At 38.7% G+C, this 27,194-nt stretch overlaps 1 protein-coding gene across 3 annotated transcripts; it reads right to left on the bottom strand.

Moving 5' to 3' along the window:
* Positions 1-27,194, bottom strand: THAP12 (THAP domain containing 12). Of its 3 annotated transcripts, XM_047071039.1 has the most exons (5): positions 27,033-27,194; positions 12,636-12,756; positions 8,964-9,071; positions 4,393-4,429; positions 1-2,896 (listed from the first exon to the last, which is right to left on the bottom strand). In XM_047071039.1, the coding sequence occupies exons 1-5, from the start codon at positions 27,119-27,121 to the stop codon at positions 963-965; spliced, it is 2,289 nt and encodes a 762-aa protein (XP_046926995.1). In that variant the 5' UTR covers positions 27,122-27,194; the 3' UTR covers positions 1-962. The 3 variants fall into 3 exon arrangements, with proteins under 3 accessions (XP_046926995.1, XP_046926996.1, XP_046926997.1); XM_047071040.1 differs by lacking the exon at positions 8,964-9,071; XM_047071041.1 differs by lacking the exon at positions 4,393-4,429 and having other exon boundaries at positions 2,814-2,896.

Here is a 27,194-nt window from a genome sequence, read left to right as displayed (position 1 = left end):
TTTAAACAAAATTCACATTTTATTTAGGTTGAAATAAACTATACAAAATTGATTTTCTTCACCAAAAATAACAGTAATATTTTCTGTATTATTCCTAGGTAAACCACAAAACACTTATTTTTGTAGGTTTTCCAGGTTTTGTTTAGAAATCAAGACGAGGCAGTAGATACAGTCATGGAAAAAGACAGAGGAAAACAGACAAATCAGTTGTCAGTATCCACGGCCTCTGATCCTGTCTTGACCATGAAACAGAGGTGTTCAACAAATACCTGCTAAAAAGCTTATGAAGATGTAGGCTCAACAAAGGAATGTAAACAGCAACAACCCAATGTGGACCGACAATGGCAGGCTAGCCCATTCAAACTCTAACTGTAACTTGTTCTTTTAAGTTCGTTTGATAAAGACAAAATCTACACTGAAATCCTTGCAAGCTCACATGTTTTCCATTCTCTCTCTCTCTCTAGCTGTCTGATAACTCCCTTAAATCTCCATTACAGATTTTTAACATACTTAACACTCCAGGTCACTCATGAGCTTCACTGTAACATTCTATAAAATATACTCCTTTCTCCCACACCTCTTCCAAATCTAGTTCTTCTAAGAACTGATAACTCAATACCCGACAACTGGATCCAGTGATAATAAATGTTATGTCTAAAATGACTTAACTAAAACAATTCCCAAGTGCCATTAGCAGAGATCCCACAGAAATGTAATGTGGCACTTTCAACGCTATCTTCTGGAAGAACAGTTATGTCTCCAAAGCATAAGAGTTCAAACGGGGGCCATTTAAATAGGCAGATTATCAATGGCTAATGTACTCAATGGGAGGTCAACAGGTCAAGATATTCAGTGATTAAGTGGCCTACGTATACCTGACAGCTTTTCCGTAAGATGTTTTCAAATTTCTTACAGATTTTTCCAAATATCAAACATAAGAGAAAGCCTACTTTAAAAGTCTCCTAGGTATTTTCAATGGTTTCTGAGTTATCTGTAGGAAGCTCTGACTTAGTTGTATAGAGTTTGATATAGGTGTCCACCATTAAATCCAGATCATGTTTTATATCAAAATTTATGTTAAGCAAAGCCAAGTTACTTGACCTTTGGTCTGTCAAAGTGTTCCTCAGGTATGCTTTGAGACGCTTTCGCCCATTTTCATAGCGTTCATTCTCAACCTTCATCACAGGAAGAATGCATAGGACTTTCAGCAATGCATAAACATTAGGAAAAAACTTGATGTCTGGCAGATGCAGGGCTTCATAAATGGTGGATGGAAGCTCTATATCTTTCCCTCTGTGTTTCCACTTGATTCTCCAACAATGCAGCTCAGCTGAGAGTGTGTCCGGGTTGGGTAAGTCACTCCTGTACATGTCAGCATGGTGCTCCTCCGATGTATTAAATTTGAGCTGTCCCATGACAGAGGGCACCAGAGATAAGCATTTAAGAGCTTTGAGGTGCTGTTCTGAGAATATATCTTTCAGTTCCTGAATAATGTGTTCCACTGTTGGGACACTTAGAGTTTCTTTATAGTAACTCTCGGAGGTTAGCTGAGATTCCAGGTTACCTTGCTGGGCTCTGCGGAACTTCCCAGGGAGCTTCATCTGAATATCAAGTTTAGTAGCCAAATTTGTGGCTTCTTCAAACCAAAATTCATGATAAACTTCGATATTTTCCATCACTTCATTCAGTGAATGCAGTACTGCAGTCAAGCTACTGGCTGCAAAGAAGACATCGGAGGTTTGCCCCTGGAGATTTTTCCCAAAGGCTCTTGTAAAAGATAGAACATTTTTAAGAACAACAATGGTAACGACGAAATCAAAATCTGTTACCGCACTACAGAGTACAAACGCTCGGCCAGCTATATAGTTATTCCATCTAATGTTTGTGTCACTATTTATACCATCTAAACATAAAACAAGTGCTTGTAGGAGGTCCACTAAAATTTCGAAAGCATCGTGCCTACCTGTCCACTGAGAATGGCAAATTTCCTTGAGTTCTTTACCCTTTTCCTCATTGTTCTGAAAGAGGACAGAAATGACATTGTCAAGCTCTAAAAGCAGTTGTGGAGATCGATGGAAGAAAGAACAGACTTCCTCAATGGTTCCTAATGCAACAGATACTCCCACAACAGGCACAGATTTTGCCAACCACATATTTAAGGCACAGGAAGAGCAAAGTGTGTAGACAGCTTGGGGATATTTCTCTAAAAGCCTAGAAGCAACAACTTTCATTTTGGAAGAAAATCCACTGGACACAATGTAAGCCTGGCCACGACAATACTCCATGTTCAATCCCCACTTCTCAGTTATCGTGGTGTGAAATTTCACAGCCAAAATTTCTGCATCAGCTTCATAAGGCAAGAAGCCCACAAATTCCTCTCTCAGGTTATGAGACTCATCAACAAACCGCACCAGCACAGGCAAGTGCTCTTCTCCTGCTATGTCCACTACGTCGTCAGTGATGATGGAAAAGAAGTGGGAGTCTCTCACTTCCCTGAGGGTTTCCTCCCGAATGCAGCTCTCACAGATCTCTAGCATCTGCTTCTGCTGTGTTTTTGAGCAGAACAATGTGTTAACTGCTGTTGTCTCAAAGCGCTTTCTCAGAACCTCTTCACCAGAATTTATCCGGCACTCCAGGAGTGCTTGAAAGTTATCCGGGGTAAAGAGACCCTCTGGGAGTCCATCAGTTTCATGCCCATCCAGAGGGATGTTTTGTTTTCCCATTAGAATTAAAATTTCAAATAAAGATTTTAAGTATTCTTTGTTTTCTTTCTCTTCAAGGGTTAGAGGTAAAATGTCTTCATCCTGTTCTTCACCCCCTTCTTCTGCACTGGGGTTCTGAGCATTGCTGTTGTTTATTTCTTTATGTTTTTGTTCCTGTTCAGAAGTTTCATCAACTGGAAAACAAAGAATCAATTTTATAAACAGGCTCATGAGGAATGATACAAACAAAAAAAATCATGTTTTTGATTGGTTAAATATTTAAATTCAGGAGCTCATCCATTCAACATTCACAACGTACCTACTGGACCACAGACTAGGATACAGAGGTTAAAATAAGACACACTCTAGTGGAGACAAAAACTGTATACAGAGATTTTAATCCTACATGTAAATGTTACATATAAGAGAGGAACGATTTCTTACAAACTTAACAAGGCACGTCACATAAAACACGTCCAGACCAGTAACGGTCCGTGCCCTCAGGAAAAAGAGGAAGAGAACTAATATTTATTGAAGCACTGTGTTGGCATTTTATATGTATCACATTACTCCCTCTATAGGCAGGTGCTATCAATCCCGCTTGACAAATGAGGAAAGTAAATAATTGCCCAAGGTCACAGATGTAGTTAAAAGGATGAAGGTGAAATTCAAATCCAAACCTGTCTGGTTCCAAGGTCCATGCTAATGCAATTTCTATGAAATCATTAAGCTACACTTTAATATGGGAGATGAGAATTATATAAGCCAACATAACATAAGGTATATTGACGCAATTTTTAGGGCAAATAATAGACTACTAGAAGTATTAGCCAAATCTCTTTGTACATGGATTGAAAAACTGAGCCTCTGAGGTTAGTGTCCTGCCCATAGTCATATACACAACCTTGCAAGTCCTAGACCCTGTGGTCCCCTCTAGGTTCATTTTCTAATCATCATAGGATATTAGAAGCTCTAACAACAAAATGAGTATAATTCTCCAAATCAGGCACCCTGTTTCAAGCTACTCTACTTCTGCGCAGAATACATCTCCCTCCTTTGCCTGACTCCCTCAGGACTACTGCCAGAATTAAATGAACTAAGTAAAGCACCTAAAGACTTAACATAAACAGTTATGTTAATAAAAATAATATTAATAATAGCACAGTAGGAGGAGGAGACCGAGAAGGAGGAATAATAGTAGTAATAGACAAAAACAAAAACAACGACTAGCCCTCATCCTTTGGTGACACAGGTCAGGCATCAGCACCTGCAGAAAGGCTACTGTGACCTCTACTCTCTATTAGGCTAAGTGTCCTCAAAGCACTTTTCCTTAAACATTTATCAAGAACTTATGATGCACCACACATCGGGTGGACAAAGATTCTGCTCTTGTCCTTTACTGCTGCCTTTCCTTCCCTCCACGGGGACACTGTGTGCCTGCCACCCCACCACACACCAAGAGCACAGCTAGTAGGGAAGCGGCCAAGTACATGGCACAGTAGCACTCAATCAAGAAACTAAACTAAGACTTCTGTCTCACAGACAATTCCAGACCACAGGAAAATGCCTACCACACTCTTACATCACTCTCACGGTAGGTTTTGGACATAAAACATATTTATTTGTCCTTACCAGGTCAAGGCCTTTTTAAAAGGCATTCAGAAGTTCAGTCATTAACACTATCACTTACTTTTTTTCTGTTTCAGTGTCCTGATTTCATCTTCACTCTAAGTGACAAGAAAAAAGAAGAAGAAAAAAAAAAAAACACCTTTAAGAAAACTGAACTCTAGCACATCACTGTAGATTCATAAGTAAAAAGCATACTGTGACTCAAATTTAATTCCTTCGAAAGCATAAATTCCTTACAATGAATACATTCTTCAAACATAGAAATGACAGAAAAACCAGAAAAATAATTTACTAATGATTCCAAGCTCATAATAAAATACTAGAGGAGACAGGGTGCCTGGGTGCTTCACTCCGTTAAGCATCCTACTCTTGATTTTGGCTCAAGTCATGCTCTCCGGGTTCATGCACCAGCTCCATGCTGAGAGCACGGATTCTCTCTCTCTCTGCCCTCCCCGCTTTCTCACTTTCTCAAAATAAATAAACAAACTTTATTTATTTAAGTTTTTTTAAAAACACTGAGGAGAAAGAATACATCGCTTAACTTACTTTATACTTAAATCAACTTAACTTTGGGTTACAAGTGTTTGAAAGCTAATAAAAGGCATGAAAGTACAGGATGGTGCTTGGCGTCAAATCCAAGGGGTCACAAATCATGTCCCCTCCAATTTGTTCCTGGGGGATGCCACGTAAGAGAGAGTTGCTGGATCCCAGAACCTAACACAAAAGCTGTGAGAATTCCCTGGGAAGCAGAAAGTAACACAGTACCAGTATGGAAGAGAAATGGATGCATACAGCATAGAGGGCCAAGTACATACAGGATTAAACTGAGGAAGAACTTTCCAGTTATGTCCTTTCTCTTCCTCTAAGCCACTGCAATGCTTAAACCACAAACCACCCCATTACTATTCAGGAGCAGGCAAGGAGCACTACCAGTGACAGCTTGAGTTAGAAGGGTACCTGCTAGGCAGCATAGGAACATGATACTGATAACAAGAAACATCAGAAGGCTAGCCCATCTAGAACATTCCCTCCTTATCCCATGAACTACAGTTACAAGGATGGCAAACCTATAAGAGTATGTCTGCATTAAGGTATTTGAGGTTCCCAAGGGGCAGAATACAGGGAAATGGTAGCTGGAGGATGGGAAGTGGCTGAGCTCCTCACTCCTGGTACGTAGGGCTAAGAAGAGAGCTGATGTGGAAAACTACAGTGGTGTGTCACCATTCATCTAGGAGACATTCCAGAAAAACAAATAAATAAATAGAGGGAAAGAAATGTATGAAGAAATAAAAACTGAGGATTTCTCAGAACTTAAAGGTGTCAGTCTGGATAACTAAAAAACCATCTAGACACAGGTTAGCAAAATTAAAAATGTCAAATATAAAGAAAAAATACTAAAGACTTTGAGGGAGAAAAGCAAATCATCTAAAAAGTAACAAGAATTAGGCTAGCATCAGACTTCAATAGAAATAACAAATGCAAAAACTAGAGAGAATCAATATCACACAGACTACATATATACTCCATGAATTATTAATAACTTAATATTACAAAATAAAAGCTACAAAATGGTTTTAAAAAATAAACCCATGCCTGGAAACTAAAAACAAAAATAACCCTATGTTAAAGGAACAGGGGAATTTACAAAACACTCCTGACTAATCAACAAAAGCACTACATGTCTATAATTATGGGATACAGCTAAAACACACTTAGACATTTATAACTGTGAATACATACAAATATGAGCTAAACATTCAAGAAGTCAGAAAAAGAGCCAAAAAATAAATCTCTCAAATCAAGATGAAACCAAATAAATCACAATGCAACAATCATTGATAATACTAACTGATTTCCTTGCAAACAATATTAAAATAATTTTAGGATCAGGGATGCCTGGGTGGTTCAGTCAGTTAGGCGTCCGACTTTGATTCAGGTCATGATCTTACAGTTCATGGGTTCGAGCCCATGTCTGGCTCTGTGCTGACAGTTCAGAACCTGGAGCCTGCTTCGGATCCCGTGTCTCCCCCTGCCCCTCCCCTGCTAGTTCTCTCTCCCTCCCTCCGTCATTCTCTCTAAAAAACAAACATTAAAAAAAATTTTTTTTAAATAATCTTAGGGTCAGAAAAACACAAGCGCTCCAAAATCCTATATGCAGTTCTTAAAAACAAATGAAATACAAGAGAAAACCAATAAATGAATCAAAATTGCAAACAAAATATTCCCTCACCCACCCCAAGCACTCTGATGGTTTTATGGTTTAACTTTCATGAGCAGAGAGTATATACCTTATACAAGTTTTTCCAGAAAATCTGAGAGAAAGGGAAAACTATCCAACTAATTTTATAAGGCTAATAGAACCCTGACATCATTAAGTGGATAAGAGGAGTACAATGAAAGAAAATTACAGGACAACACTTATAAATGCAAAATCCTAAATAAAATATCAACCAACTAAATCAAACAAATGAAGAGAGATAATGCAATCAGTTAGGGTTCATCACAGGAATGCAAAGATGGTTCATCACCAGAAATCCATCAGCTATTCACTACATTAAAAAAACCTGAATTTTTCTACTCAATAGATGCAGTTAAAGCTTTTGGTAAGTTCAACAAGTTATGATAAAAATTCGGAATATGAGGACTAAAAGGGAATGAAAGGAATTTCCTTAACTTGATAAAAACAGTATCAGGGGCACCTGGGTGGCTCAGTCAGTTGAGTGTCAGACTCTTGATTTTGGCTGAGGTCATTATCCCAGTGTCATGGGATTGAGCCCTGTATTGGGTTCCACGTTGAGCAAAGAGACTGCTTAAGACTCTCTCTGCCCTTCTCCTCACTAACACACACAGTCTCAAATAAAAGAAACCCAAAAAACCCTCTTTAACAGTATCAGCAACAAACATCACACTTAATGCAACAAGGCAAGCATATCATCTGTGACATTACTGGGACTGTTCAACACAGCACTTCTCAGGATCCTGACTAAACAGTAACACAAGCAAAAGAAAAAATTAAAATTATGAGGATTAGAGGAGGCAAATTTGTCCTTATTTGGAGATGATAAAATCAACTTCATAGAAAACTCCAAAGACTAGTAGGAATTAACCAAAATTAGTTCTTCAAAATTGCTGGAAACAATCTCAACCAGAATACATAACCTATACCAACAAAAGCCATAATGTATTTAGGAAGTAATTTAAGGAATGTACACATTGTTCTCTTCTAAAAAACTGCAGCAAAAACCCTAAAGTTTTTTCAAATTTTTGACTTTCTGCACTCCTTAAAGTATGTTAATAGTGTATTCAAAGAACTAGTATTTAGTCTGGTCAATGGCTGCTGTTACCTGAAAGCTATTTTTTTCTGTTTATGGGTGGGACCAATTAATATTTTAAGATGTTAATCCAAAGCATTTGTGTTGAAAATCCCAATGAAATTTCTAGAAGAACTGGATGAAATAATTCTCAAATTCATATGGCGGAATAAAGGTCCACAAGTAGCTAAGACAATTTTGAAAAAGAAGAGTTAAGAAACCACTGTATTTGCAAGTAAGATAAATTATAAAGCCATGGTAATAAAAGCAGTACATATGTGGTACTGTTGTGAACGGTGGTACATATGTGAACAAACACATTTTCCAATAAACAGAACAGAGCTCCCAGAAACACTGTGCATATATGGAAACTTGGTATATGACAGGGGTGGCACCTTAAAACCAGTGAAGGAAAGGACAGATTAACAGACCATATTGAGAAAAGTGATTCTCTGTAAGGAGAAAAATAAAATTAGATCTCTACTGAACACCATACATACAAAGCCCAAATGGATCAAAGATCTAAATATGAAAGGTAAACAAAGAAAAAATGAGGAAAATGAGATAAATGTTGTCTTAAAAAAGCACACAGTAGGTAGACTAAAATGACAAATATTAAATACATTAACATGGATACCAAAAGGAGGGGGAGAAAATGGGAATGGTAATAATGGAAGGAAGAGAAAAAATAATAAACAAAATAAGGGTCTTGCTGGTGGCAATGATGGCAGAAAGTCATGGACTGAAGAGCCTTGATTAATTTAATTTTGTTCACCTAATATCAACAAAAAGTGGTAGGTTTCAATTATTAGAACTAAAGGGTATCAACGGAACATGAAAACATGCATAAATGATGTCATAAACAGAGATTAAAAAGCTTTTTCTGACACTGTCAGTACTTAATAGTGACGGAACCATTATCTCTAGGTAAAAGTATCCATGTCTTAACTTTCACACTTTCCCTTTCTTTATCCCTTTGTCCTGAATTCTGGAAATATCCCTCAGTTCCACTTTCCTCACTACAAAAGAAAAGGTAGTGTTTTGTTTTGTTCCCAGGAAGGGAATGTGCTAGTGGCCTATAATTAACAGCACACTTTGGCCCAAGTCAATGAGTATCAACTGGCTAAATTTGAGAACAATTTTCCAATTTAAACACTAATCATCTTACATCCATCCTTCTTCAATAATAACCACAGCATTTATTTCCCATGTTACCTTCGGAAATAGAGAGTAACTTGGGTTCAATTTTAAGATGAATGCATCTATATTTGATTTCACAGTATTACGGGGGGTGGGAAAGCCAAAAGCACATTTGACATACCAATTCTTTTATTCGTTTTCTGTGTCTACTATGTGGATTGTTCAAATGACTGGTAAGATCAAATATTGTTGGTATTGCATTATCTCGAAGAACTGTCCTATAAGGACTCTGAAAAAGAAAAATGTGTTAATTCAGAGACAGTCCTTAAGAATGTATTACACATAAAGAAAATGCTATGTTAATGACTTCCCCAGTACTCCTTCAACTCCAGCTCTAAAGTGTAGAGACTTGCAGAATGATGATGTCCGTCCAGATCAGGTATTATTTCTAACTCTTTTTGTTTTTGCCCTTCTGGCAATCTTACTATTTTAAATTAAGGAACGAAGTTCATGGTAAGCATAAAAAATAAGATATATTTGCATTTTGCATATATATTTATAATTCATCCTCCCAGCTACTTCACTGTTTAGCTCTTCCATGAGCCCACCAAATCTACAGCAGGCACAAGAGTTTCTCAATCTATCCCTTTCTATGTTCTTAATTCTTCCCTACTTTCCCCGTGGTTCTATCCACTTTTCACTACTATTACTGAGAAGTATCAAGGTACGATGGACTGGTGGGACCCAGGAGACCTAGGAACTAGTCCAAATTCTACCAGTTACTCACTGTGAGATCCTAGCCAAATACTTTCCCTTTCTGGGCCTCAGTTGCCTCTTCTGAATAAATTTCTAGTGTTGAACTAGACCATATTTCCCAAATTGAAATTATTCACATACTAATGATAACACTTGCATACCACCATCTGCACTCTCACATAATCCACTGACTTTTTAAGTCAGCATTGTCTTAAGCAATAAAAACTATAAAATAATGATTTTCATGAGCTATATTTTTAACACATATTGTGAAATTCCTAAAATAAAAACTGATTCATGTGCCACTTGAATTCATTCATACCATGATATATATAATCATATTTCTGCAAACACTAAACTAGGTATTTCTAAATTTCTAATTCTAATGTTCTTATCACTGAAGGATGACCATTCTCTATCCTAATTCCCGTTAACCTAATCCAACCTGGCTAGACGCTAGATGCATACTTAGATGTTGACAGTCTTCAGCAGCCAACCCAGAGGTCGGGTAGGGACAAGAATTTTATTAACAGGAAGAGTAACAGATAAATAACTGCATATGTTCATCCCAGCTAGTCAAAGAAACAATGTCTTTTAATTTCTTCACAGATCTGCACTGATAAAGACAAAATACTCTTCTTTTTAAAAAGCTTTCTTGGGCGCACCCGAGTGGCTCAGTCAGTTAAGCGTCCGACTCTTGATTTCGACTCAGGTCATGATCTCACAGTTCATGAGTTTGAGCCCTGGGTCAAGCTCTGTGCGGACAGTGCAGAGCCTGCTTGGGATTCTCTTTCTCCCTGCCTTTCCCCCCAAGCCCCTCACCTCTCTCTCTCAAAATAAATAAACTTTAAGAAAAATAAAAGAAATAAAAAGCTTTCTTGGGAGCAGCAATTATTTCAAAGCTGATTATTAAAGCATGTTCAAAGTATATGCCAAACAAAAATAACAACTCCTATCTATATTTTTTCATCCAGAGAAGGAAGATTAGGATGATATGAAGAAAAAATATATAACTAAAGGGAACACACTATCTCAAGTTTTATCTAAAGAGTTGTTAAACACATTTGGGAAGTACTTCTATTCAGATTCATTTTCTAGATCACCCCCATGCCTCATAAAAAACAAAAAGAAAATCTGTTTCTCAATGCCACTCAGCTTCTAGTGCTGGGCCAATTATCCTGAGTCTGTTAGGAAGTCTGAATCAGAGATTGATCAGTGACACAATCACTGAAGGGAGCAAAAACTATACTATACCCCAAACATCTCATCTTTCCCACTTAGCAAACATGTCACAACAGACACAAACATATACAGTCCACTCTTGATATCTTACCAATTATTAAATAAGGAGGGATAAAACATTCTTAATGAATTTCTTAAATTCACATCAATTTGCTACAAACCAAATTACAGACCGAAAAACAGAACATGAATTAAAAACATGTTACTATTTAGAAATATTTATTTATAAGTATGCATTCCAAAAAGAGCTATTTTCAATTTATGTGCAGGATAGTTTTAACTCAGTATCAAGATTTAATCTTCAACTGCTGAATTAAGGTTTGAGCATAAAGCAGTGACCTTACTCTAGCATCAAGGATAGTATCTGGCTTCAGTGGAACTAGCCATGAATGTTTACTGATGAGACCTTCAATGCCAAACTAATGAAGTCAAAACTCTCAAACATTTAGATACAGATATCATGGGTAGAGAGAACATTTTCTCGCATTTGCATTAATTTATTCAAGATTTAAGAATCTTGTGGAAATTTAAAAAGCAAAAATAGCTCATCTTTCTGTCCTATGCTCTGACTAAACAAGAATATGAGTGAACTATAATTTTACATGTCTCACAACAATCTTATTGGAATTATGTAATTAAGAGACCATATTTATTATTAAATAAAAATGCATTATGGCTTGTGTATTTAAAATAATAATTTGGGATATTTTTACTTAATGTCAAGAACATAAAAGTAGTTTGCCTTTTAAACATACAAAATCCCCTATTTTGGTTGATCATTATTACCCTCTTAACAAAACAAGGCAAAAATATCCCTCAAATATTTGTGATTAAACTGTTGAACCGGAATTGGCTCACCTCCCAATGACTTCACAAGTATCTGCTTCAATTAATTTTGAGAAATAAAATAACCCAATCATTCTTTAGTTTTCTGATGCCTCTGCAAAATGTATCTGAAAAAAATATCAAAATAAATTGCTGCATAACAATATATAGTGTATCTTCAAATCAAGTTTATGTCTATCCCAATATCTGAGATGATACATTAGTTACACCTAAATAAGAAGATATTATTTAACAAAACTGTCTCCCTAGTTTAAGTGTTTCAAATCTGCTTCATTTCAATCAAATCTGCCCTGTTTGTCTAAGTCATAGCAATAACAGAATCACAGAGGGTTAAAAATCTTAGATTTCAGAAATTATCTGGTTTAATCTTCTTATTAGAATTCGGGACCCAGAAGGGAAAGTGACCTGGCCAAATTCACATAGTTAACAGAAGTAAGCTTGAGAGATCCAGGTTTGATACGAAATTGCAAATTATTGAAAGAAATTATTTTTCACATTAAGTATACAATTTTCTTCTCGTTGTAACTTGCACATAAAAATTAAGGGTTGGTTCTACCAGTACATACCAAAACATGAAAACAAAGAGCTCCATTTCTTGATAAAGATTTCACTCATAAAAAAAGCTCTGGAGAATCTGCTCCAAATAAAAACACAAACTTTACCTTAAACAAACACTTTTATAATCATCTAAAATTTTCTTTAAAAAATTAAAAATAAAAAAATGAAATTTTCTGAAGGCTGCATAAGAAATGTAAAAAGGGCAACCTCTGTTGAGTAGTAATGGGGCATCAGAAACAGAGGGGTTAAAAAAAATACCAGGCTTTTAAGAACAAATTAGATACTATTCAGCTCCAAATTTGTCTTCATCTTTAAAAAAAAAAAAAAAAAAAGTGGCGGGATATAAGAATACACTCCAACATTAACAGATACAGATTTACACTGCCAACCAGATACTGAGTGAATGAGAGAGAGAGAAAACAAAAAAACCCCAAGCCCTTCTATTACTTACAGTTCTGCAGATCATAGAGGTCTCAAAGTGTTTGGCACATAATCGATAATGTTTATTTAGCTGATCAGGTGTTTTATCTTCTAAGTCTGCTCTCCTGCAATTCTCCACCCACTTCTGGCACCTATAAATAAAACCAAAATAAAACCAATTATGAAATATGAGCTCACCGTTTAAATTTCAGTATTCAGGGGCACCTGGGTGGCTCAGTCGGTTGAGCGTCCGACTTCAGCTCAGGTCATGATCTCGTGATTCGTGGGTTCGAGCCCCAAGTCAGGCTCTGTGCTGACAGCTCAGAGCCTGGAGCCTGCTGAGGATTCTGTGTCTCCCTCTCTCTCTTCCCCTCCCCTGCTCATGCTCTGTCTCTCTGTCTCTCTCAAAAATAAACATGAAAAAAAAATCTTTTTTAAATAAATAAATAAATTTTAGTATTCAGTTATAAGACAAATAAATATTATGGACAATGGATTCCTGCTCCCTTCTACCTGCAGAACATGATGTAATTTGGAGAAGATGACTGAAAACAAAATGAGAGCTGGAAGAAACCTTAGAAATCATTTAATACATTCAATTATAGACAAGATTAAGAAATAACTTGCTCAGAGTCATGTACAAAATCAGCAGCAAAACTAGAACTTAAACCTGAGTCTTTCAATTCTCAGCACATCCTAGCACCAGAGAGGAATCAATTATCAGTAGTTCAAGCAAAAGTTGCACAACCATGAAGTCAACAGCCTAACCCACTCCCTTGGGACTTCAACTTAAATAAGGTTATCAGGGGCGCCTGGGGGGCGCAGTCGGCTAAGCGTCCGACTTCAGCCAGGTCACGATCTCGCGGTCCGTGAGTTCGAGCCCCGCGTCAGGCTCTGGGCTGATGGCTCGGAGCCTGGAGCCTGTTTCCGATTCTGTGTCTCCCTCTCTCTCTGCCCCTCCCCCATTCATGCTCTGTCTCTCTCTGTCCCAAAAATAAATAAAAAACATTGAAAAAAAAAAAATAAGGTTATGAAACAACAATGTCATTGCAAAAAATTAGTAAATAGATGTTTTATAAATAATTACAGTTTCTTACAGGAGCATGATGCCTGTGTTAATTTGCCTTATTATGAACATAACTTATTATCTACAATATGTACAGACTGTAAGATATGTAGATTGTAAACTCCAGGACTACAGGGATTGTTCCTACACAATCTAGCACACAGAAGGTATTGAAGATAATGAACAGACCAAGTCCATGCCCTCTTGGTACCTACATATCTGCAGAAAAACAAAAACAACAATGATGCATATTAAGCACTTGCTATGAGCCAGACACTGTTCTATGTCCTTTCCAAAAGGGGTACATTATCCCCCTTATGCAGATGAAGAAATGAAGGCACAGAAATATGAAGTAATTTGCTAAAGGTTACAACTAGATCTTTCTTTATTTCTCAAGTTTCTAGGAATAAAAATTCTGTCACAAAGAGTCACAAATCTGAAAACACATTCATTTTATAATCACATCATAGTATATTATGTCTTAACATTACAGTTCACACCTACACACACACACACACACACACACACACACACACTGACACTTAATTCCCTCCACTCTGAATATGTAAAACCATGGTGAAATGTTGATTATCTAACTGAAACTAAAACCACACCTAAATAGTATAGCTTCTCATTCAACCAAGTATTATTGCACAGCAATGATGCCTAAGATGTCCATATTTTAATATTTTGCACAGTTGTGCAATATGATTTCATAAACTTTCATCTTTCAACATCCAAATACTTAGTATAAAAACTGTCTTACTATAAAATAATTTGCCATACTGTTACAGCTGTTTAATTCTTACATCTCTGGAGACCTTCCATACAGAATACTACTGTCTGTATGATCTCTGAACTAAGTTGAGACAGCTTTCCTATACCACAAGCACTCAGATTCAATCAAGAATAGATTGGGCAGAAAGCCCGATTAACTACATCTTGTCTTCCACATCAAATACCAAGAAGTAAATCTAGTATATGTGCTGCTGAAGTGAGCACACCAAGAAGTAAATCTAGTGAAAGATGTGCAAGACCTGTAACAAAGAAAAATTTTTTTTAAGTTTATTTATTTATTTTGAGAGAGAGAGAGTGGGCACAAGTGGGAGGGGAGAGGCAGGAGAGAGAGAGAAAGGAGGGGAGGGGAGGGGAGGGGAGGGGAGGGGAGGGGAGGGGAGGGGAGGGAAGGGAAGAGGGAATCCCAAGCAGGCTCTGAGCTGTCAGAGCAGAGCCCAATGCAGAGCTTGAACTCACGAACCATGAGATCATGACCTGAGCCAAAACCAAAAGTGGGACGCTTAACCGACTGAGCCACCTAGATGCCCCTAACTGAAAAAGATTTTTTAAATAACTTAAATAAATGATAAATTCATGGATTAGTACACTGAATTCTAAATATATCAATCTTCCTTAAATTGATTTACTGATTCAATACAATCAAAATCCCAACAAGTTCTTTTGTGCATGTCTCTTTGAATGTCTGTGTGTGTGTGTGTGTGTGTGTGTGAGAGAGAGAGAGAGAGAGAGAGAGAGAGAGAAATGGCAATTCTAAAACTTTTTTTTTTTAATTTTTTTTTTTAACGTTTATTTATTTTTGAGACAGAGAGAGAGACAGAGCATGAATGGCGGAGGGGCAGAGAGAGAGGGAGACACAGAATCGGAAGCAGGCTCCAGGCTCTGAGCCATCAGCCCAGAGCCCGACGCGGGGCTCGAACTCACGGATCGCGAGATCGTGACCTGAGCTGAAGTCGGACGCCCAGCCGACTGAGCCACCCAGGCGCCCCTAAAACTTTTTATACAGAAATTCAAAGGACTAAGAATAGTTAAGATAACTGTGAGAAAAAAAGTTGAAAGACTTACACTATCAGATATTAAGATTTATTATAAAGCTTAAGTAAGACAGTGTGGTATTGGGACAAGGATAAAACAATGAAACAAAATGGAGAGCTACGGACACTTAAGACTAAGGTAGCACTGCACAGCAGCAAAGACAAAATTTTTTTGTTTTGTTTTGTTTTTACAACAAATAGCATTGAGTCAGGGCACCTGAGTGTCTCAGTTGGTTAAGTGTCCAACTCTTGATTTCAGCTGAGATCATGATCTCACAGTTTGTGAGATCCAGCCCCACATCAAGCTTCATGCTGACAATGTGGAGCCTGCTTGGGATTCTCTCTCCCTCTCTTTCTCAAAATAAACTTTAAAAAAATATTTAATAGTGCTGAGTAAATTCAATAGCCATATGAAAAAAATTAATCTGACCCCTACTTCTGTATCATATACACAAAAATAAATACCAAGTAGACTGTAGATCTAACTATGGAAGTAAAACAATAAGCTGCTAAAAGATAACACAGGAGACTATCTCCATTACCTTGGCCAAGACAAAGATAATTTAAAGAAGGCAACAGAAAGCACAAACTCTAAACCAAAAGATGAATTAATTTGGCTACTTTATTATTTTTTTTAATATTTATTTATTTATTTTTGAGAGAGTGAGAGAGAGAGAGAGAGAGCGAGCATAAGCAAGGGAGGGGCAAAGAGAGGGAGACATAGAATCTGAGGCAGGCTCCAAGCTGTCAGCACAGAGCCCAATGCGGGGCCCAAACTCATGAACAGTGAGATCATGACCTGAGCCAGAGTCAGACACTTAACCGACTGAGCCACCTAGGCCTAATTTGTCTACTTTAAAGTTAATAACTTTTCTTCATTAAAAGAAGCCATTTAAGAGCAAAATGGCAACCTACAAAATGGAAGAAGGTATCTGTGTTATGTATATCCAACAATAGACTCATATCCAAACTATATCTTTACAACTCCTACAAATAAATTTGACAACCCAATATAAAAATGGGCAAGAAACTTGGAAAAGTAACTTACAATAAAAAGGTTATCCAGATCGGGGTGCCTGGGTGGCTCAACTGCTTAAGTGACTGACTCTGGATTTCAGCTCAGATTGTGATCTCACAGTTCATGGGTTCAAGCCCTGTATCAGGCTCTGAGCTGACAGCACGATGCCTGCTTCGGATTCTGTCTCCCTCTCTCTCTGCCCCTCCCTCGCCCCCCCAAATAAACAAACATTAAAAAAAGCTGGTTACCCAGATGGCCAATACACACGAAAAAAATGTTCATGGAAAAAAAAGGGCTCAATCTCATCAGGGAAATACTAATAAAAACCATTAACGAAATATTACTACATACCTGCAAAAATGACTACAATGCAAAAGAGATAATACCAAAGATTGATAAGAAAGTGAAAAAACTGCCTGTCAACAGTAAAGAGCATAAACTGTAATATACTATTGTATACAGAATACTATTCAGCAATGAAAATGAATGAACTAGCTAGATCGCACAAACATAATGCTGAGCAAAATAAGCCAGGAGTACATGCCATGATTCCTTTTATATAAAGTTCAAGAACAGACAAAACTTGAGGTGCCTGGCTGGCTCAGTTGGAAGAGCATGTGACTCTTGTGAGTTCAAGCCCCATGTTGGGTATAGACACTACATACATACATACATACATAAGAAAGAAATCAGATGCCATTTAAAAATAAAAAAAAAAGAACAGGCAAAACTCACCTATGGTGATTATGCAGGAAAAAACTTAATATAGCAGGCCCAAGACTGCTATCTTCATAAAGGCCTGCTTGTAAGGATGGCCTTTTGGCTTGTGCCTGGAAATCTGGCTAACAAGCAGTTCCCTACACTGACATAAAACTTTCCCTAACTGATAAGGTGGCTCATTGTGCTTGGACTGTGCAAACAATATGATTCATACTGAACATCTGCCTTCCTTCTGGGAGTCTAGAATTTTAGTATATGCTAGGCAGAGTGTGTCTATGTGACCAGATCCCAATAAAAACTCTAGGCACTGGATCTCCAATGGGTTTCTCTGGGTAGAAACATGTTCTATATCTCAAACATTACCTGGGTATTCATTTTATAAAAATTCATCAAATTCTGGGGCACCTGGGTGGCTCAGTCGGTTAAACTACCGACTTGATTTCGACTCAGGTCATGATCTCATGGTTCGTCAGTTTGAGCCCCACATCAGGGCTGCACCGTTAGTGCAGAACCTGCTTGGGATCCTCGGTCTCCCTCTCTATCTCAAAAATAAATAAACATTTAAAAAAATTCATCACGTTCCAGTCTACTAATTTTGCACTTTCTATATATGTCATATATCAATAAAAGATTCCTTCACTCTGTCCCTTATTCTTAGTAACCAACTAACCTAATTGTGTCAAGTCAGACAGTGACTCTGACTAGGGAGAGTGGGATAATGACTTAGAGAGCCTCAGAGGAGACAGAATTTGGGATATTAGTTTTATATATACATATATATATATATACACATATATATAGTTACATATAGATATATAGTTATATATATAGTTATATATATATAGATATATATACATATATATAAATCTGGGTGAAAGTTTCATGAACACGTCACTCTGAAAATCCAACAAGCCACACACTTATGATTTGGTGATCATCTGCGTACATGTGTGTTTTACACCAATTAAGTTATTAAAGTTTTTGTGACAATTTTTTTTACATATATACATGTATGTACATGCATATGTTTGTGTATACACACAAACGTGTACACACACACACACACTCTAATATGCTTTTAGGCACATGTATAATTATCTCTCAAATTTACCACTGTCTCCCCTTCCCTAAATCTCCCTGGCACTGTTCATGCACTCCAGACTCCATAGCCTTTTCCCTTAGCAGGTGAAGTGACTCTCCAAATCCATCTAACTTCCAAACTGGTCTTTTACCTTTCTCTACCTAACACCTTGTCCATGCTGAGAGTAAATGTTTTAAAGTTTTGGGGTTTGATTTTTTTTTAAGTTTATTTTGAGAGACAGCATGAGTGGGGGAGGGGCAGAGAGAGAGAATCCCAAGCAGGCTCCACACTGTCGGCAAAAAGCCAGATGTGGGGTATGAATTCACAAATGGTGAGATCATGACCTGAGCTGAAATCAAGAGTCAGACATTTGGGGGCGCCTGGGTGGCTCAATCAGTTAAGCGTCTGACTTCGGCTCAGGGCATGATTTCATGGTTCGTGGGTTCAAGCCCTGCATTGGGCTCTGGCTAGACAGCTCAGAGCCTGGAGCCTGCTTCGGATTCTGTCTCTCCCCCCCCTCTCTGCCCCTCCCCTGCTTGCACTCTAGTCTCTCTCTCTCAAAAACAAATAATAAACATTTTTAAAAATTAAAAAAAAAAAAAAAAAAAGAGAGACACTTAACCAACTAAGCCCCGGGCAACCCTGCTGAGTAAACGTTTTAAAGAGCCAATTTCAGAATGTCTTTCCTGCTTAAGATCCTTTAGTGGCTTCTCATGACTCTTAGGATAAAGAAACAATTCCTTACCTGTCATAAGACCCTGAACAATTTGGACCTTGTCTACCTTTCAATCTTATCGAACCACTCTTCTACTCTCTGCCTCTTTACATGCCTTACTTCAGTTCCATGAATGCACTGTGATTACTTCTATCCTAGGGTTGTTCCCCATGCTGTTTATTCACCCTAGTATCTTCTTGTCTTTTTTCACTTCCCTGGCTAAGGAAAGCCTATGCAAAGATCAGCCTTCAGATCTTATCTTAAAGATCATTTCTTGAAGGAAACTTTTCTGATTCAGGTATGTATACATATGTGTATGAGTATGTACACACACACAAACAGGGAAGACTCCTCTTCCTCTCTGTATATGGTCTCTCAACATCCTGTATTTAACCTACTATATTACCACGAGCATAAACACGCCTTAGTATATCTCATCTAAATAATTCTTAACTTGGATCCTCTACATAGCAAAACTAGAGCCCATTTTCACTGTATCTCACATTCTTTCCTCAATCAATTCCAAGGAGGCTTCTGCTTTATCCCTTTTCCATTGAAACTGCTCAAGATTATGAATGACTTCCACCCTGCCAAATCCAATGGTCACTTTCTATCTTCATCTTAATCACCTTTTCAGTACTATTCAGCCTTTTTGTTTTTTTTATTTTCCCTTTGATAGTTCTCTACTAATGCAGCATTTCCAAAAACATATTTCAAGGAACACTAGTCAACTGTTTCATTAAAACTTAAAAAATTTTGTGGTACCTGGGTGCCTTAGTCGGTTGAGTGACCAACACTTGGTTTCAGCTCAGGTCATGATCTTGTGGTTCTTAAGTTTAAGCCACGCACTGGGCTCTACTCCACAGTGCCTGCTTGGAATTCTCTCTCTCTCTTTCCCCCTCCCCCACTCATGCTATCTCTTAAAATAAACTAAAAAAGAAAGAAAGAAGAAAAAAAGAAAGAGAACTGCATTTTCCAAAACAAACAAAAAACATTTAGCCAAAAGAATGGCATTGTTTTCCATCTCTGCAAATCTTCTTAATGTCTATCTTAATCTGTTGTCACATGTGGTTTTGGCTGAAGTATATGAAGAAACTCTGGCCCCACACTGCTCTGCAGTTAAAAAAGGTAATTAAAATGTTCCTCCCTTACCCATATTACTGTGAATGTTCTTTGATACTACACCAAAACTCCCCAAGTGGTGGTTACTTAAAGATGAGTTGCAATGTGGAATCTGAAACCAGACCAATGAGCTTTCTCACTCTATTACATTGAAATCCATCTTGGTGTATCTTACACTTTGACTAGAGCTTTTATCTGTGCATGTCTTTGTAAAATCACAAATTGGTCAATTTGGAAAATACCAGTTCAGTGAGTTATGCAAACGACTACTATACAATTTATTTTAAAAGTCACATTTATCAATGTCACCACTCATCTCATTAGAAAAGCTTTAGAGTTGTCAAGCTCAAAGTGGTGCCTATAAATTCTCCAAAATTCTCATTTCTGCTTGAATTTCAATTGTTTCCCTTGAAGTGGCAGGCTTATCTCACTCATTTCCAAGAAAGGGCCTACAAACATTGGCATTTATATAATCATACTTAGAAAACACAACATACAACTTACTGAGCAATGACGTTACTATGTTATGTAGCCCCTCAGAAACCCCACTGCACACTCCTGAAAGAATGAGCAAGAAAAAGGCAAATAACATCAGTGTCATTATGAAATAGTTGTTTACTTTGTGGCACTCCTTCATGAGTGCCCAAAAAAACCACTCTTCTACATTTTACAAGGCAGAGTATATCAACTCTCAATTAACTTTGATTAAATTGCCATAAAAACCTTGGAAGACCTCGCCACCTCAGGGGTGAGTTAGAGCTAATTGCCTGAGAAGCAAAAAGAGGGCTTCAATTGCTCAGCTCACTGTAACAGAAGCATTTCATTAGCTCTCCTTGTACCTTCACCTAGTCTGGGGATGAGCCCCACTATGAGCTGCCCCCAGGCTCCTGCCAAGCCTTGGCATTAGTCAAGCCATCGTGGGGCAATCCAGATTTAGGCAGTTTAAAAAATTTTTAACTTTAGGGGAGCCTGGGTGGCTCAGTTGATTAAGCGTCCGATTTCAGGTCAGGTCATGATCTCGTGATTCATGGGTTCCAGCCCCGTGTCGGGGTCTGTGCTGACGCCAGAGCCTGGAGCCTGCTTTGGACTCTGTGTCTCTCTCTCTCTGTCCCCCCTCTGCTCACGCTCTGTCGCTCTCTCAAAATAAACATTAAAAAAAAAAAAGTTTTTGATATGGCACAAAAACAGACACTCAGATCAATGGAACAGAATAGAGAACCCAGAAATGGACCCACAAACGTATGGCCAACTAATCTTTAACAAAGCAGGAAAGAATATCGAGTGGAATAAAGACAGTCTCTTCAGCAAGTGGTGCTGGGAAAACTGGACAGCGACATGCAGAGGAATGAGCCTGGACCACTTTCTTACACCATACACAAAAATAAACTCAAAATGGATGAAAGACCTAAATATAAGACAGGAAGCCATCAAAATCCTTGAGGAGAAAGCAGGCAAAAACCTCTTTGCTCTTGGCCACAGCAACTTCTTACTCAACATGTCTCTGGCGGCAAGGGAAACAAAAGCAAAAATGAACTACTGGGACCTCATCAAAATAAAAATCTTTTGCACAGTGAAGGAAACAATCAGCAAAACTAAAAGGCAACTGACAGAATGGGAGAAGATATTTGCAAACGACATATCAGATAAAGGGTTAGTATCCAAAGTCTATAAAGAACTTATCAAACTCAACACCCAAAAAAACAAATAATCCAGTGAAGAAATGGGCACAAGACATGAATAGACACTTCTCCAAAGAAGACATCCAGATGGCCAACCGACACATGAAAAAATGCTCCATGTCATTCATCATCAGGGAAATATAAATCGAAACCACAATGAGATACCACCTCACACCTGTCAGAATGGCTAACATTACCAACTCAGGCAACAACAGATGTTGGCGAGGATGCAGAGAAAGAGGATCTCTTTTGCTGCTGGTGGGAATGCAAACTAATGCAGCCATTCTGGAAAACAGTATGAAGGTTCCTCAAAAAATTAAAAATAGAACTACCTTACGACCAAGCAATTGCACTACCAGGTATTTATCCAAGGGATACAGGTTTGCTCTTTCGAAGGGGCACATGCACCCCCATGTTTATAGCAGCACTATCAACAACAGCCAAAGTATGGAAAGAGTCCAAATGTCCAACAATGGATGAATGGATAAAGAAGACATGATACACACACACACACACACACACACACACACACACACACACACACACAATGGAGTATTACTCGGCAATCAAAAAGAATGAAATCTTACCATTTGCAACTACATGGATGGAACCAGGGGGTATTATGTTAAATGAAATTAGAGAAAGGCAAATATCATATGACTTCACTCATGTGAGGACTTTAAGACACAACAGATGAACATATGGGAATGGAAGCAAAACTAATATAAAAACAGGGAGGGGGACAAAACATGAGAGACTCTTAAATATGGAGAACAAACAGAGGGTTACTGAAGAGTTGTGGGAGGGGGGATGGGCTAAATGGGTAAGGGGCATTAAGGAATCTACTCCTGAAATCACTGTTGCACTATATGCTAACTAATATGGATGTAAATTTAAAAAAATAAAATAACTTTTTGATAAATAAAATTTTAACTTTAATTTTAAATAATTTATGCTCTCCGTACCACCTGCCTAAGGTGAGTTGATTCAATTATTTTATAGTTAAAAAAAAATGCATAAGTAATGTGGATAAAAGGTACAGTATAGGAAATATAGTCAATGGTATTAGAACAGCACTGCAGGGTGACAGACGGTAGCTACAGCTGTGGGACCAGTGTAATGTACAGACTTGTTGAATCACTAGGTTGTACACCTGAAACTAATGTTCAACACTGTGTCAACTATTAAAAAAAACTAAAATAAAAAAATAAAAAGCACATTAATGCCACTTTTTCTAAACCAATAAAAGGTACTATATTTTGAAATTCCACATTGTGCCCTTTATTAACTACACTTTTGAATTTTAAATTACTTCAAATAGCTGTTTATAAGAGTGTCCATGGAATTTATAAATATAACAAATGGGAAACGGGCACCTGGCTGGCTCAGTCAGTGGAGCATGTGACTCTTGATCTCAGGGTTTTGAGTTTGAACCCCATGTTGGGTGTAGAGACTACTTAAAATAAAATCTTTTAAAAATAATAATAAAATAAAAAATAACAAAGTAACAAAAATAACAAATGGGAAATGTACTATTTAATAGCATTAAATATATTTATCTTTATTGTTAGTTAACAATATTAACTTTTCAAGAATAGGTTAGCAATGTCACCTTTTATCAACCTTCTCTGACTCATTTACAGGAAAAAAACTAATTATAAATAACCCTAAAAATACTGTTAGTAATTTAATACACACCTCTGAAAACTACTTCTTTATTATAATTAACTCTGGGCACAGTAAAAGAGAAACTGTCAAATACAGAAGAATTTGAAATCCTTAGTATGGGAAGACTTGGTTTAGATAAAAAGTTAGGATCTTGATGACATTATGTCCACTAAAATAAGCCAGATATAGAGAACAATTATATGATTCCATTTCCATGAAGTACACAGAACACACAAAGACTGAAAATGGGATGAATGGGGGGGTGGGGAAGGGAGAGGAAAGGAGTTATTGCTTAACAGTTACAGTTTTTGCTTGGAGTAATGGAGAAAGCTTTGGAAATAGATAGTAATTGCACAACACTGTGAATGTAATTAATGTCACTGAATTATACACTTAAAATGGCAAATTTTATGTTATGTATTTTACCAAATGTTTAAAAATTAATAACGTAATATATACTGAATAATATGTAATATGCGTTAAAATATAATGTATATTAAGAGTGCATTTAATATACATTTTAAATGGGTGGTATATGCATTATTATTATCTCGATAAAGATGTTAAAAGAGTTAAGAAAAGTTCATAATTTGGTCTTGAAATATTTAAAGGGCTCTGACACGGAAAAGGGCACAGAGTTGCTCAGTGTGACCCTGGGAATAAAACCAGGATCTCCAAAGCATAAATTATAGGGAGGCATGTTTCCACTCAATACAAGGAAGAAACAAGAACCAAAGCTTTACAAAATCTATTTTTTTTAATTTTTTTTAACATTTTATTTATTTTTGAGAGAGAGAGAGAGAGAGGGAAGGAGACAGAGCACAAGTGGGGGGGGGGAGAGGGGGGGAGAGAGGGGGAGAGAGGGGGAGAGAGAGAGAGAGAGAGAGAGAGAGAGAGAGAGAGAGAGAGAGAGACACAGAAACCGAAGCAGGCTCCAGGCTCTGAGCTGTCAGCACAGAGCCCAACGCAGGGCTCAAACTCAAAAACTGTGAGATCTTGACCTGAGCCGAAGTCAGACGCTTAACCGACTGAGTCACCCAGGGGCCCCTTACAACATCTTAAATGTCCCTTCACAAAGCAGGAGGTGTTTCAACAAAGACCCCCCTGTCAGGCACGCACAGGGCCCCTAAACGGTCCTTAAATACCTTGATAGTGGAATGCAAAATTGTGTCTATGTCTTTTCTCCAGTAGTCTTTACCTTAGATTCTCAAAGGGGACCAAATGGCACTAGATCTAAAAACTCCTTCTAAATTTGAGACTGTACACCCCTATACTCCCAAGGAGTGTAATGAAAAGAGCATTCTCTATAGTATATGGATACAAAAGATCTATGGTTCAGAATCAACTAGTGGCGCCCTCATTATGCAAATGAAATAAACTCTCAGGAATGCTCTTGGGCTACAATTTGGGTAAAAGGAAGATAATGCTTAATGGGGTAAGGCGCAGTCAGATTCGGATGCTCCTCTACTCTGCTCCCATAAAACCCAACAGCTATTCCTCACTCCTTTGAGCTAGTTTTCCTTACCGGCATGAACTTTAAATACCAGGAATGCCCCAAGGCTCAATCCTCAGACCTACTCCTTTACTAACCCCAGAGCATGGCTTTAAATACCCTCTATAAACTCAGAACAACCCATATTTACAATCTCTAGTCTGAAAGTCTCTAAATTCCAGACTATCTTTTTATGGTTTTAGCTCTAAAATATTTAGGTTACTGATCTAAATATGGGCCATTCTGAGTTCGTTTCTGGATACGGTATGAAGAAAAACATCTATTCCTGCACATCAATCAAGCTTCTCAAACTTCACACGTCCCAAACCAACTTTTAATATGCCTCCTCCAAAGCTGCTCCTCCCAGTCTTCCACAGCTCAGTAAATGCTCAGGTTAAAAAAAGGAGCCATTCTTCCCCTTTTCTCTTACAACCTCCATCTAAACCATTTAACAAATCCTGTTGGCTTCACCTTCAAAATGTATCTCAAATACAACAGCTTACCACCTTCTCCTCTACTAACCTGGATTACTGCAATTGCCTTTAGCTGGTCTTCCTGGTCTCGCCTTTGCTTCCCTACAACCTATTTAACAAGTAGTCACCCATCCTGTTTCAAGTAGTCTCTCTGCTCTAAACCCTTGGATGACTTCCTGTCTCAGAATAAATGCCATAGGGCTTTACATGGCCTACAATGGCCTACACAATTTGCCCCCACTATACAAATGCATACAGTTTTCTGGTCTCATTTTTTCCCTTCTCCCTCCTTCCTTAAACCAGCTCTACTGTCCACGTACTTCTGGCTGTACCTGTAACATGCATGCCCTGACTTCGCATTTACCGTTTCCACAAACTAGAAAGCTGTTCCCCTAGGTATCTGCATGGTTGGCCTGCTCACCTACTTCTAGTCTTTGCTCAAATTCTCCTTCTTAGTGAGACCTTCTTTGACCACCCTATTTAAAATAGCAATTGTGTCTCCCCTGCTACTCATTTCTCACCCCCCCCATTTGCCTTTTCTCCATAGTATTTATCACCATAGAACATACTGTATTTACATATTTATTTGTCTATTTTCCTGCTAGAATGTAAACTTCATGAGAGCAGGGGCTTTGATTTGTTCACCTGTATACTCCCAATGCTCAGAGCAACGCCTAGCACACAGGAGGCCTTCAATAAATATTTGTGGAATAAATAGGGTGCTATATTATAATCGCCTTCCTCCGTATGTCTCCTTAACAGACTGTGAGCTTCCTGCAGGCAGCAACACTGTCTCATTCACATCTGAATTTCCAGCACCTAACACTAGTGCTCGGCACATAGTAAGTACTGGTTTGAAATGAACGAATGAACAAGAAGAGGCCAGAGAAAATTCTTCCGACTATCACAGTCCCTACTCTATCACTCTTTAAACGGACGCCAGAGCGTGTGGGTTAACTCAAGGAAGAGGTTTCAATACCAATTCCCACGCCTGTGGGCGTATCCCCCCACTCTACCCTCCGTTATCCCCATTATTAACCAAGTGAGACAATGAGTAACGGTCAGAGCCAGAATTTGAACCGTGAACAAGCCCGATGGAGGAAGTAACTGTGACTTGACGAGACCAAAGAAGGTGACCGGACTCTAAAAAGAAACACTGTCCCGGGGGTGGTGGCAAGAAGAAGGAAGGGCCCTGGGGTGACCACAACCGCAGAATCCAAGTCCCTCTTTTGACAGCTGAGGAAACTAAAGCCTAGAGAGGAAAGCGACCTGCCCGAGGTCACCCAGCAAGCTAACCAGGGCGAGAACCCGGCTCATCCCGCCCGCGCGCCGCCCCAGTTGCCTCTGGGTTCGGGTGGTGCCCTCGGCGCCGAGCCCCCGCTGGCGCACGTGCTCCGAGGTCCCCGGGCGCTCGCCGGCCGGCTGCTCCAGGCCCGTTCCCCACCTGGGACCGAGGCTGGGGTCGACGACCCGTGGCCCACTCCCCACGCAGCCCCGGAGCCGGAGGTTGGCAGTGCGCACCGCAGAGGTGGGCCCGGGCTGCCGGCTCGGCGCCCGCCGCTTACCTGGCCGGATCCCGCGGGAACCTGAAGAAGGCCAAGTCCGACTGCGTGCTCTTCCTCGTACAGTTGGGGGCAGCGCAGAAGTTCGGCATCGTCGCCCACCCGCCGGCCGGCCCAGCCCTCCCCTCCCCGCCTCCTCAGGGCAGCCCGCCCGCCCGTCGGGGC

Source organism: Lynx rufus, unplaced genomic scaffold, assembly GCF_022079265.1.
Source record: "Lynx rufus isolate CCGP_SWC_20201006 ecotype Redwood Valley unplaced genomic scaffold, mLynRuf1.p SCAF_9, whole genome shotgun sequence".
Taxonomy (NCBI): Eukaryota; Metazoa; Chordata; class Mammalia; order Carnivora; family Felidae; genus Lynx; species Lynx rufus.
The sequence above is the reverse complement of the archived record's forward strand: the minus strand, read 5'-3'. Positions and strand labels throughout refer to the sequence as shown.